The 14,301-nt window shown below is 39.8% G+C and overlaps 1 protein-coding gene and 1 non-coding gene across 5 annotated transcripts in view; both read left to right on the forward strand.

Annotated features, from left to right (window-relative positions):
* Cnnm2 (cyclin and CBS domain divalent metal cation transport mediator 2) overlaps window positions 1-14,301 on the forward strand; it is a 142,232-nt gene that overhangs the window by 96,049 nt on the left and 31,882 nt on the right. For 3 of the 4 annotated variants that reach the window (XR_007108758.1, XM_047552990.1, XM_047552991.1), the window contains exons 2-4: window positions 5,104-5,247; window positions 8,002-8,139; window positions 10,152-10,321. Coding sequence is in view for 3 of the 4 variants with exons in the window: in XM_047552990.1 (XP_047408946.1) it covers window positions 5,104-5,247; window positions 8,002-8,139; window positions 10,152-10,321 (452 nt within the window). In the remaining variant the exon portion in view is untranslated. Of the gene's footprint in view, window positions 1-5,103; window positions 5,248-8,001; window positions 8,140-8,336; window positions 8,402-10,151; window positions 10,322-14,301 lie in introns of those variants that run through there. The other variant, XM_047552992.1, reaches the window with a different exon arrangement.
* On the forward strand, window positions 2,856-2,929 carry Trnaa-cgc (transfer RNA alanine (anticodon CGC)). Its single transcript has one exon. It is a non-coding gene; the product is annotated as a tRNA-Ala (tRNA).

The following is a 14,301-nucleotide window of genomic DNA, read 5'->3' on the forward strand; positions in this document are numbered from 1 at the left end:
TAGCCCAATCACTGCCCCAAATGACAAATGGTATTTGTCATTCAAAATTGAGCCTAGAAATGTGCGGTAACACACTACAGTTCTGGGCTGATTTACCAATCCACAAAGAAGATGCAAGTAATAAACTTTGATTTGTGGGTCCATGGAGGTGAAAATTTGATCCCAGTTCAACTTTGTATAGATCATTTTAATTACTCATAGTGAAAAATTGCTTCTTTTCTTCTTCTTTTTTGGTATTAGGAATTGAATGCAGGTATGCTCTACCACTGATCTACACCCTTAGCCTTTTTTAAAAATTTTGAGACAGTGTTTCACTAAATTGCTGAGACTCACCTCAAACCTATGATCCTCTGCTTCAGCCTCTTGAGTTGCTAAAAGAACTGGGGCTATCGCTCAGTGGTAGAGTGCTTGCCTGGAATGCCTGAAGTCTTGGGTTCCATCCTCAGTTCTGGGGAGAGGGATGGATGTTTTCTGTGTTGGAAGGTTGTTTACATTTTTCTTCTGATTGACTCCTGGATGAGGTCTGAAGACTTAGGTCACTGCAGTGAATGGTTAAATGAGGCAGGTGCATGGAATCACTGTTCTCCAAAAGCCTGGGAGGGGAATCAGGTGTCGTGTGTGTGTGTGTGTGTGTGTGTGTGTGTGTGTGTGTGTGTGTACCAGGAAGTAGGTTTAGAAAACAAATTCTCAAGAGGAATTCCAAAACTGAAAGTGTACAGTTTTGGGGCCAAAGAAGTTTCAAAGTTCAAGGAGAGGGTGTGAATGTCTATAAATGAGCTGGAAGGAAAACTTAATAATTTTCAATGTAAGAAGCCTAATTCACACGAATGATTTCTCCCAGAGTAAGACCTTTCCAGATCTGTTGGTGCTATTGAGCTGGTATTTCAAGTATGTCCATCTGCATTTAAACGAATAGCTCCAAGACAATCTGATCATGCGGTAGTTACTTTGGTGAGAATAGCGCCTCAGTGGAATGGAAACTTCATTTTGAGTCTAATATTAGACCTTGCTTTGGAAAATTCCTTTTAAATGATCACAAGCTGGGAATAGCAAAAGAATTTAACTTCGACAGACAGCATTTACCAAGAATTTTTAACTGCTTATGTTGGGTCCCTGGGAAGGCAGATGTGAGAAACCTACTGGACCAAATTGACTAGACGAGAGTTGACTTGACCTGGTGCAGGGTTTATATCTATTGCTGATAAAGTTTCCCTCCTAGTCTCCTTTGCTCAAAATATTTTCATTCTTAGAGCATGAGCAAGCTAGGGATGAAAATTGCTAGGATGCCTGATGGTCTGACAGTCCAGTTTCTAGGCCTGCAGACATTGCTTCCTGTGCAGGGTCTGAGGCAGAGCAAGAACTCAGACCACTGAGGAAAGAAAGTGCAAACAAACCCAGAAGCAAAGCTGGTTTCTGAGTATGAGCTAGGAATGTGATCAGACCTGGCCTTTAGAGAACATTTTTAGTTTGTCTGACTAGTTGTATCTGCATGAATTTACCCAGCTTAAAAGTGTTCACTAAGCTTTAGTTAAACACCTCCCCACTATCATTTAAAAAGTAAAGTTTCCAGAACGTATCTGCATTGGCTTATGAATATGTTTTATATGCCTTGGATCCATCAAACCAGTATTTGTGTTTGAGAAATGTATTTTACTATTTTATTTTAAAATATTTTTCTGAAATCGAAATGCATCTTTTAATCACTGTGTATGTTTCATGTGGTAGATTTTCCCTCCTATAATTAATCTGGTAATATGTGGATGATTGCCTTCCGATTGGGAAAAACATGTATAAGATAAGAGTTACCACTTATGGATGACTCCATTATTGATTCTAGGCACTGACTTTGCTGGGTAGCAGCATTATCTCTGATCTTCACAGTAGCCCTATGCAATGGCAGTTATCATGAGCCTGGTTTCAAAGATGGGACTGAAGCTTAGAAATGTTCCGTAATTTGCTCATGGTCATATAGCTATGATGGCTATTGAGTGGAGTTCAAATTCAAGACTACTGAACTTGAGAGCTCACGCTCTTGCCTTGCTCCACCCTCTGTCATCCCCTAAGGCAACAATACTTAAACTTTTTTGTCTTAGAATCCTTTTAAGTTCTTAAAAATTATTAAGAACCCTTGAACTTTTGTCCATGTTGATCATATCTTTTGACGTTTATTGCATTTGAAATAAAACTGAAATTTAAACATATTTACTTACTAACTTTTGTGTGTGTGTTAAGGATGGAACCCAGGAACTCACATGTCTGAGGCAGGTGCTCTGCTGTTGAGCTCCTCCCCCATCATTAGCTCATTTTAAAGAACATTAATCCATTGAATGTTGACATAACTAACATTTTTATTAAAAATAACCATATTCTCCAAAACAAAGAGAGTAAAAAGAATGTCTGTGTTTACCTTTTTGCATGTATTATCTAGCTAAATGGAAGGCAGCTGGGTTCTTGTAACCTTCCACGTTTAGCCTGTGCAATATTGTGGTCAGCTGAAATACGTGAAGGAAATTTGACTTCACACAGGTATATATTTGGGAAAGATATGTATCTTAATTGCCTTTTTGGGTAGTTGAAGCTACTCTCCTTTGAGTACACCAAAGCTCCATAAGTAGTAGTTCCTTAAAAGGTAATTGCATCATAGAATCTGAAATCAAACCAATGAACTTTCAATACTCTGTCCCATTACAATCATCTGGCTGAGGGGATGGATGAGGTTGTGGCTCAGTGATAGAGTACTTGCCTAGCACGTGTGAGGCCCTGAGTTTGATCCTCAGAACAACATAAAAATAAAATAAAGGTATTGTGTCCACCTACAACTAAAAAATAGACATATAAAAAAATCCTTCTTGGGCTGGGGATATAGCTCAGTTGGTAGAGTGTTTGCCTCGCAAGCACAAGGCCCTGGGTTCAATCCCCAGTACCACAAAAAAAAAAAAAAAAATCCTTCTTTTCACAGATTATATGTGGATACTCTTCTCTTCAAATTATATATGTAGATACCCCCCTGTCCAGGAAATAGAGGTTAATTACTCTTCCTTCCCCCTCCCTTGAGGACAGATTTGACTTAGTGACTTGATTCCAAAAATAGAATTAGGGCAAATGAGTGACTTTACCATGAAGAAACCTGGGAAACACTACTTTAACCAAATGATGAAGGTGAACATCATCAGCCATGTCGTGAGAGTATCATGTAACCCCTTATGTGATGGAGCAACAAAACCTATAACCACTCTAATCATGAGAAAAACATCAGACAACCCGAGACCCAACCTGTACTCTGTAAGATTGTCAATGTCAGCTGACGGTGGTGGTGCATACCTGTAATCCCAGTGACTCAGGAAGCTGATGCAGAAGGATTGCAAGTTCAAGGCCAGTCTCAGCAACTTAGCAAGACCCTGTCTCAAAAATGGAAAGATCTGGGGATGTGGCTCAATGGTAAACTGTCCCTGGATTCAGTCTCCAGTACCCTGCCTCCCCCCGGCCCCACAAAAAATTGTCGGTGTCATGAAAAACAAAGGAAGACTGAGAAATTGTCATAGACCAGAGGTAACTGGAAGCCATGATAACTAGATGCAGTACAGTACTCTGGATTAGACAATGAAACAGAAGAACGTTTTTTGGAAAAAGTAAAAGCCAAATAAAGTCTGGAGTTTAATAGCAACACGTCAATGTCAAATTTCTCAATTTTGACAAATATTCCATGGTTAATACAAGATGTAACAGTGGAGAAACTGGGTGAAAAGTCCATAGGAACTCTCTCCACCATCCTTGCAACTTTTCTGTAAATCTAGTATTTTCTTTTTAAAAAAAATTCCATTATTCTGTCTTGTACTTTGAACATATTATTTACCCATGCGTGATTTTGTATTATCATTGCCATGGTCACTTGAAAAACACTGGTTCACTGAGTTATGCAGTTCTTCAAACTGTCCACACATCTGCATTATTCACTATTTTAAAAGTTGCATTCATTAATATCATTACCTGTCCCAACCTCCCCACCAGAAAAAAAAAAAAAAAGGTCTTTAACCATTGAGAAACTGTCAAGCGCTTCCTCGTGGTGGATATGAGTTTCCCAAAGTTCTAGTGTTCTGTTGAAATCTCGGGTTTTATCTTGGCAGCGAACCCTGCCCATGGCTTTCCTTGATGTGACATAATCACTTTGTTCATTTTTGCAAAAGTGTCTCCCAAATACATCTAAATAACCATAGTTTGTCTGGCAATTATTCTTTTAGGTAAAAATGGCATTCACTAGAAAAAAGGGGCTTGGGCCGAGGGGTTAGCTCACTGGTAGAATGCTTGCCTGGCGTGTGCAAGGCCTGGGTTCCATCCCCGGCACTGAAAAAAAGAGAAGAAAAATGTGGCTGGTTCAGCTGGAGTCGTCACACAGGTGCCATCCCTCAAGGCAGGTATGGCACTTCAGAATGCAGCAGAAGTGTTTATGGTCCTTCCCATTTTGTCAAGTAGAATATTAAAGGAGATGTACTCAGGGTCAAAATATTTGTACTGCTTTATTTAGAACATTCTTAAGAGAAATGAACTCTTTGTCCTCTTGAAAGTGTGTGGTGGTGAGTAGTGATCTCTTGTGCCAAGGACCATGGCCTGGCTCTGGGCTAAGCAAGGTGCCTTTGTGCCATCGATTCAAGCATCAACAGAGGCGAAAAGGCCTATGACATTTTAATATTCTTAGGAAAATAGTTTCACCTCATCAACCACCTAAGGGTCTTGAGGACCCCTTAGGAGGTCCGTGGACCACACTTTGAGACAACTGCTCTGCTTGAGTGTCAATTGCTAAGATTTTCCAAGGGAAGAGCTGCCAGCATTGAAGACACATCCCTGAGCGAGCAGAGGACTGTGGTGCTGGACAGTATGTACAAAAACTGGTCCAACCTTAATGCTTTCGATGATTCAGGAAGCTTTTCCGTTTGATAGTGGTATTTCCATACCAATTTCAAGTACTGAAATGCAGACTTTAATAATATGGTATGAAATTTTTTCTGCAAAAGATTTGCTACTATTTTTATAATAATCACATATAAGATGTCACTCAAGGAATCTTGAAAATTAGCCCTTCACCTTTTTCTTTTCTCTTCTCTAAAGGTAAATCTCACCTGGCTATCGTGCAGCGGGTGAACAATGAGGGAGAAGGGGATCCATTTTACGAAGTTCTGGGAATTGTCACCTTAGAAGATGTGATTGAAGAAATCATCAAATCTGAGATTCTAGATGAAACAGATTTATACAGTGAGTAGAATCATCTGAGTGTAATTTCCTAAAACCTTTGCTTTTTCTGTCATGTTTTTTGTGAGTCATCTGACATTTCTTCCCCCAAGTTGGCTGCCTCTGTTTATACTTAAGCATGATGTGTGTAGGCTGTACACCCTTTCAGTGTATTCCAGTCCCTTTATCAAGGGGAGGAAGAGACAGATTCTGTGTAACATTGAGTGGCAATATTCTTTGAAAAGCCAGCTTCTCTTGACCATTAATCTGTGTGTTGCTTGCCCAAAACAGGAAATTTTGCTCTTGGTTTCCAAATGTATTTTACATCGTTCTTTACTAAATTTTCATTTTACACAGCTGGGCAAATTGTTTTCAAATGAATTTCAGTTTCTTCTTAAGCTCATAATTAATGCATTTCAAAAGTGAATAGGGTTTGTTAAACTGGTGGATGACTGCTGATTAAATGTCCATGTTTCAGAACCCATGGGGCAGGGTGCAGGTAAGGTATGCAGGCATAGTTTGCTGGAGTAGTGGCGGTGGTTGGGATCCAGGAGGCAGGACTGGATGGGTACACAATAAGGATGTATTTTTCCTGTTCTCTACTGCCTTTGAGGGGCAGGTGGGGATGGAGAAGAGCTTGGCTCAGGGCAGGAGGGGTAGGAAAATATTCATAACTTGTTTACCCAGAATTGGACCCTGGGCTAAGTTGCACCTGCATCCTGTCTCATTCGAGTGTACAACTGAATTGCTGGACAGAGGAGCCTCAGCCTTCTCCATCCTACTCTTAGCAATGTGAGGGCCTTCCAGGAGTCATTGCCAAAGGGGTCGTAAGGCCTGAGAAATTGGGGGCTCTCGGGATTGGGTAGAGAAGAGCAGATGCTCTGTTCTGTTTATCCTCTTGGTTCTGAAATCTGGCTTGGAGGGGGACAGGGACTGTCCCAGTGGGCTGAGGCACTCAGTACAAAGCCTTCCTTACTCAAAGAGAATGATTTTATTCAGTCTGCCCTACAAGGAAACCTTCCTCATCTTAAAATTAATAGTCTTCTATATACCCTTGAAAGAAGACATTTTATATGTTACTGACGAGCTTCTGAAAATGCGTCCTTTTTTTGCCTTCACATCTGTATACATTTTTTTCTGACTTCAACCATACATTTTAATTTTTTTTAAATTTTTTCTAGTTACACATGACAGTAGAATGCATTTTGACACATCATACATAAATGACTGTAGAGAGTTGTTTTTTTTTTTTTTTTTTTTTTTTTTCGGTGCTGAGGATTGAACCCAGGGCTCTGTGCTTGTAAGGCAAGCAAGAGTTCTTGAAAACACTTTCCCATGTCTCCTTTGACATATCCTATTAACACTTGGAGGGTAGTCAAGGCTTCATAACAGAGAATATTGTTATTTGTGTGTTTACATTCTTTTCATCCTTTCTCCCAAGCCACTGATTAATACCAAGTGTGTCTCTGAATGCTTGTGTGTTTTCCTGGGGTACCTCTTGCCATTAGAAAGATGACTTAGAGTGTTTGAGATCTCACCTGCTTTGTTAGTTGAACTTCTTTTAAACTGGGATTGGACTTCATTCCCACAGAAGTGTTCCCTCCCATTACCTACTGGTACCCAGCATGGTACTCAGTGCCAAACTTGTGATTTCAGGTATATTCTTGATCTATAATAGTTTGCATTGTCTGGTTTTCAAAAGAATTTGAGACAGAAGAAAAGCATATAAGATGTGATTTCCTTCTCCCCTTGAAAAGCCTCGTAATCAATCTATTTGGCCCTGTGCAGAAAGTGATAATGCACTGACTCATGGTTCTTGGAGATGAAGCAAGAAATTGGGGTCTTGTCTTTAAGCCAGTTTTTTTTTTTTTTTTCTTGATCATTACTTTGTCCAGAAAAAAATTTTAAAAAATAGTTTGATACGAAATGCCTTCTAGATCAGGGGTTGACAAGCTTATAGCCCAGGATTGCCTGAGACCTGTTTTTGTATGGTCTGTAAACTAAGAACTTTTCACATTTTTAAGTTGGAAAAAAAAATTCAAGAATAATTACTTTGTGATGTAGAGATTAAATGAAATTCAAATTTCTATGCCCATAAATGAAATTTCGTTGAACTCCAGCCACACTAATTCATGGCTGTATCACAGTGTGGATTCCTGTAACAGAAGCTGTATAGCTCACAGGGCCTAAGGTCTGCGCTCCCTGGCCCTTTCCAGGGGAGGCTTGCTGGGCCCTGTTCTGGATCACCTTCTTCATGTTCACTTGACCTTGAGGATATCATGGCCTGGGGTAGAAGAGCAGTCAACAGATGTAATTAAAATAGTGTTTCGTGAATGCTTTCTTGTTTCTTGAGGGGCTTTGTTTGTGTTTATTTTCTTTCTTCTGAGGCTAAGGGGCCTCTTAAGGGCAGAGACAGCTTCCCTTGTGTGTACCCTGATGGCGGTTCTTCACTGGAGTGTGGTGACGTTGAGTTGCAGGAGGCCATGCGTGCCCTTCAGGGCATACAGTCTGCTGCTGTGTGCTTCTGCGAGGGGCTTGTCCCCGTCTACCCTGTCAGGTCTGACGACCTTCGTGAGGTCTGGTCAGGTCACTGGGGACAAGTGGCTCTGGGCCAAGTAGGTGGGACTTTGCCCCTTCCTCCTGGGGTGGTGCTTGTAGGCGGAATGCCCACCCCTGGAGAGTCTGGCCTTCGGAGTGCTCCATCTCTGTCATCTGAAAAGATCATGTTCTAACAGACTGCATTTTCTTATTTTTCTTCTTTTCTCCTTCCTCCCTCAGCCGATAACAGGACAAAAAAGAAAGTGGCCCACCGTGAAAGAAAGCAAGATTTTTCTGCCTTTAAGCAGACAGACAGCGAGATGAAGGTTAAAATATCACCGCAGCTTCTCCTGGCCATGCACCGTTTCCTAGCAACAGGCAAGTGCGCTTATCACAGTTTGAGATCGCTGCCAGCCCTGGAGCCGTTTCTCACCAGCACTGAGTGGGGGGCTGGGGGTGGAGACCGGGAAATGGGGTGATAAGTAATGCCACTTTTGTGTTTTGTTTTTTGTTTTTTTGTTTTTTTGTTTTGTTTTGTTTTTTTCTCTTTAAATTCTCTCCTCTCCTGTGTTCAGTGTCGGCATGAACCCTCTGAGACATTTACCAGGGGTGGACCAGTAACTTAAAATTGGTCTGAAAGGTAAGGATGAATGTCAGTGCCACACTGCATGTGTTCAGTAGGCCAGGCCATCTCCTTCCAGCTAAGTCCATGGCGAGCCAGCTGGCCGAGTAGGCTGACAGTGCAGACCAGACACAGCTCGTTTGATTGGACAGTTGAGTAATTCTCTCTTCAGCTTGCCTTGGAAGAACAGTTGGACATCAGTGGTAACACAGGTGCTATGATTTGCAAAGAAGAAACATAGGTTTTCAGACTTAAATCTGTATCTTTTATGGTTTTGATGAAATCAGAAATTCTAAGGACTTTGACATGGATTTCTTGGTGGCCTCTTCAAATCAGATTGTTAACTTGGGCCCATTCCAGGAGGCAAGTGTTTACATTATTAAAACCACCAACCCAGCCGGCACTGACTGCTCCCGAGAGGTCAAGGTTGAATGGACTTAAGAGACTGACTAACCCTCTCACATCCCCAAACGGCTCCCTAGGTGAAGGGTGAGCTCTGTTGGCCAGGGGAAGTGTGAGAAAATCCGAAAGTAACCAGAGGCTTGTAGAAGACGTCTGTTTCCAAGATGGGCAGCCAGTACCTTTCAACTGCATGCAGTATACTTAGCATATTTTGAAAAGAAGGCCAACAACAGCCACGTGGTGGAATGCTACCTACGCTTTCAAATCATGTTTTCAGATACATGGAAGTGCTCACAATCTCATATTTATGACATGGGAAGGTGTCCATGAGTTAATGTAAATGGGAAAAAACAGGACATAAAGCTATGTGTACATTAAGATTACCGTTGTGTTTCTGTGGTACACAGAGATGGGTACGCAGGCACACAGGCCTAGGCAAAGCACTGGAAAGAAATACTCACCAAATTGCTCTCAATGGTTATCTAAGTGGTTGGCTTATACATAATTTTTATTTTCTTTTTCTGTATTTTCCAAATTTTCTGCTATGTATTTTTTATTACCAAAAAAGTTGCAGAAGTGAATACAGAATTTATAGCTCTTACATAGTATCTAATTTAAAAAAAATAAATAAACAATATCTTTTACTCGCTTATTATTCTTCTAATTCCGATGATATTGTTTCTCATCATTTAAGAACCACACGTTAAAACTGAATGTTATCCTACTCTGCCTCTGAGAAATCATAAAGTCCAGTTTCAGGAATAGCACCCTAATTCAGTAATTTGGACTTTTGTTATTTTAAATAAAGTTCCTATCTTTGTTAATGCTGACCAACATTCCTTTTTTTGTTGGCAAGTTGGAGTGCATGTTGATGTGTGCACGGCCTTGCTTTTATTCGAATCTCTCCCTCCGTGGTCCCGGAACCGCAGGATAGTTGCGTGGGAGAGTGGCAGGGGAGCCCGTGTCTGCACCGGTACTAACCCACGCCTCGGCGCTTCCCGACCTTGGCTTCCTCCTCCCGCTGTGGTTGGACAGTCTGGTTGTCCTGCTTGTTGGAGGCCTCCTGCCGCTCAAGGAGCCTGCTGCTGATTGGTTTTCATTTCCATGTCAGAAACATAGGGCGTTCTTATGAGACTGAACCCAATGCCAGGTGAAAAGGAAAGATTAAAAAGGAGAATGCGAGAAATGAGCGTTTTCTAATTTCTCCCAGGTAATCTGTCCCCAGTGGATCACGAAATGGAAGTCTCGTTCACCCATGTTGTATCACTTTGATGCCAAGTATTCTTACTATCTGAACACCTTGATTACTAGCGTGATCTTATCCGTCCATTTGAAGTGTAATGTCAAGTTGTGTTTATGTCTATAGAAGTAGAAGCATTTAGCCCATCCCAGATGTCAGAGAAGATCCTTCTAAGGCTGCTAAAGCACCCCAATGTCATCCAGGAACTGAAGTATGATGAGAAGAACAAGAAAGCCCCAGAGTACTACCTCTACCAGCGCAACAAACCTGTAGACTACTTCGTTCTCATTCTGCAGGTCAGAGGAATTATTCAACAGTTGTTTGCTTCACTGAATACCCACTTTTCAACCTGAGGAGGTCTGGTGGAGGTGAATGGGTGTCAAGGTTTCCATACTTTTTGGATAAGGGAGCATTTCATCTGTTTTCATATCTGTAAAATAATTCTGCTACAAAGCAGTGCCATTAGGTACTTTAGTTTCCAGTGCCAAAAGGCACTTAGTGATTGCTGAGGCTCTGAACCCAATGTAGGCTGGTGAATTTGATTGTTAGTATTTTTTGAAGAGTTTGGAAAAGTACCTGTACCTGTCTCAGTGGGTATTTGAAATTTATTGTCATGGGTTCCTTGGATAACCTCTTTTCTTTTTTCATCCCTCATGAGAATTTGGTCTTCCATAGTGACCAAACCATTAGCACCAGCAAAATAATCCATTTATAGTTGTTTTTAATTCCTTGCTGCTAACTAGACTCTGACAGAGGAACTGATATAAGGAGGACAACATCTCCAGGCAGCGGTAGCTAGTTCCTCTCACAGTATCATAACACAATCCACTACCCAAGGGGAAGTCCATCTATTCTGATTCTCTGTGGAGCTTTGGTGCTGAAGTTGACAGGAGGCCTTGTTATAGCTCAGTGCACTGCACACTGTCCTTGGCATGGAGACCAAGATGAGTATTACAGTGAATAAAGTTCCAGTTTTTGTGACTTCTCTACCTCTTTATTTTAAATTTTTAATTTTTTTGGTAGTGGGGATTGAACCCAGGGACACTTTACCAGTGAGCTACATCCCTGGTCCATTTATTTATTTATTTGTTTATTCATTTGTTTATTTTATTTTATTTTTTGGTGCTGGGACTCGGTGGTCCTTTTTATTTTGAGACAAAGCTCCCCTTAGTTGATGAGGCTGGCCATGAACTTGTGATCCTCCTACTTTAGCCTCCCAAGTTGCTGGGATTAAGGCATGCACACTGCACCCAGCTTATATCTCGCTATTGGCGAATCACTTTTTCAGGAAATCTGAGTTTATTTCAATGCAAAAATACCAGCACCTTAAGCTTTCTGATATTTCTTATTCTTTAGATATGAAGTGGAAGCAAGTTTTCAAGAATATAATTAGTACTTGATAGGGCCTAAAATTCACTTGAGTCCTGAAAGGCCCCAGTTTTCTGAATCAAGAAAGTTATTTTTACTCTAAAACAACTCTTCTCAGATGTGTAGGTGTCAGAAATTCTGGTAGGTGTTGTGCTCAGGTGTGCCCCACATCTGGACAGGATCCCGGTGTCTGGGACCAGGACGGGGGAGTAGAAAGGCACCTTGTATTACTGGTCACATGCCACTCTTAGCAGCTTCCGTTTCCAGGTCCACGAATTCAGTATCCTGATCCTTCTGACTTTAGCCTCGTTCATTCCCTCTTCTTTTTCTCTGTGTTGTAAGCTCAAAACTGAGGGCACAGGAGAGAAGGTATTTCATTTATTTCATCTATTCCCTAAGCCTAGAAAACTGAGTTATGTTAAAGGTTGTTGTTTAAAAGAATTTTGAGGATCGATACTGTGAATTTCAGGAGTAACAAGTCATGTGGCTTCCAGTTGTCTATTTTTTTGTAAGTTGTGATTCGATAATGCTCTGTTGCTCTGTTGGATATATCCATGGTTCTTAAAATGTTGTAGGAAAGGGACTTTATCATCTCTGTCCATTTACAAGCAAGTTTTTTAAATATATTTTTGATAAGGCATTTATGTATATGTATTAGTATTTGAATATCTTTTCCTGTTAAATATTTATGTAAATTGACAGATTTGTGGACCTGACAGTGTCATGGGGGTGTTATAAATGCTTTGATCGCTTGATGAACAGGCCTCTGGAGGTGTTTAATCTGTAGAGTTTAGCAGACTAGCCAGTTACCTGAGGTACCCAGAAAATAACTGTCCTCTTTGACTCTAGAAAAATATCTTAAGTAATTGACATTGTGACTCTAATTACACTTAGAAACATCATTTTTTTAGTTTAAGCCCTAGATGAAATAAAGTATAATTTATTCAAGAAAATGATTTGAGTAAACTTAATTAAAATAATATTTTGTAAATTACATAATACAAAGTACATACCTCCCACCATGCATACATAAAAAGGCTAAAACTTCAAATTTTAAACGGAAATGTAGATTATCAAACTAAATTGTATTGAGAGGTTAATAAGGGCAATGATAAAAACACAACAAATCACAACAAAACCTTTATTGGCAATATATGCCTGAAATAACCTCACGAAATATATACATGGAGCTTTATGGTTAGACCTAATAGAAATTGATTCTAGTTCATGAACCCCCCTTTTCCCTCCCTGTCCTCCCCGCTTCTCCTTCCTCTACTAGACTTCCTTTCACTCGCCTGTTAGTTTATATTTGATTGGTTCTTTGTTATCCTATCCTTCACTCCTTCTTTATTTTACTCTAGCTTCTGCATGTGAGAGAAAACATTTTACTTTTGATTTGCTGCATTTGGCTTCTTTCACTTAGCGTGCTATTCTCCACTTCCATCCATGTACCAGGAAATGCCATGATTTTGTTCTTTTTTTATAGCTGAGTAGAACTCCAGGTGTGTATGTATAGATAAGTAGATAGATATCACAATTTCTTAATTCGTTCATCTATTAACAGACATCTCGGTTGATTCCATAATTTAGCTATTGTGAATTGTGCTGCTATAAAAATTGAGGTAGCTGTGTCATTATAGTATCCTGATTTTAGAACTTCTGGGAAAATACCAAGCTGGATCATAAGGTGGTTCGATCCCTAGTTTTTTGAGGCATCTCAGTGAAGATGTTCTTCCATCATCATAAAAGAGCAAGCATACGGGCTGGAGCTGTGGCTCCATGGTTGAGCACTTGCTTCCATGTGTGAGGCATTGGGTTCAATTCTTAGCACCACATATAAATAAATGGATAAAATAAAGGTCTATCAACAACTAAAAATATATATATAAATAATTTTTAAAACAGCAAGCATATCAAGAAAAGTTATGTAGTAGTTTTAAATTGCATAACTAGTAAGATAACAGATTTGAAGAAAATAAAACAAAAAAGCCAGAGAAATACACTTTGTAAAAAAAAAATTGTGCAACTCTTTCATAAAAATTGATCACAGGGTATATTACTATGTCACAGGGTATATTCTAATAAATACAAGAAATGGAAATTTCATAAAACTACTTGCATGGATCATAATGAAATTAGGAATAAAAGCATAATCAAAGAGTAGTAAGCCATGTTAAAATTGCGATAAATTCTCTTATGTAGGTTTATATTTGAGGCACAGTGAGTGTGCATAACTCATTTTCATTGTGTAAAAGAAAAAAAAAAAACCCTGCACTTTTCTTTCACACAGACATGAAAGGTACTTGAGAAGCTGGTGGTAGTTGTCTTCTTTCGGGAGGAGGCCTGAGGGTGGGGAGTATAGCCAAGGGGGGTGTTTCCCACTATGTGGGTTGAGCTGATTCCTATTTAAAAAGATAATTACTAAAAATTAAAATTAATGGCAACTGAATAGCAACTGAATTAGGGAGAAAATATATAGAATATCTTAAAATATAGAGCATACCATGAAAGATTATTAAGTAATGTAAATACCATTTATGCAGTTCCAAGAAATTTTAAGTACTTAAATAAAAACAACTACAATTATGTTAAGAAAGGGCAAAGCAATAAACTATAAAAGAACAAATTAAACAATAAAATGTCATAAAAATAAACTAAAAAAAACCCTTACAACCCATAAATATAATCAAGATTTGATATTTCTATTATTTTATTGTTATTGATAATAAAGGTACTGGGAATTGAACCCAGAGCTGCTTTACCACTGAGCTGTATCCCCAGTCCTTTTTTTTCAGGGTGCATGTGTGCCGGGGATTGAACTCAGGGGCACTCAACCACTGAGCCACATCCCCAGCCCTATTTCGTATTTTATTAGAGACAGGGTCTCACTGAGTTGCTTAGCACCCCA

Source organism: Sciurus carolinensis, chromosome 5, assembly GCF_902686445.1.
Source record: "Sciurus carolinensis chromosome 5, mSciCar1.2, whole genome shotgun sequence".
Taxonomy (NCBI): Eukaryota; Metazoa; Chordata; class Mammalia; order Rodentia; family Sciuridae; genus Sciurus; species Sciurus carolinensis.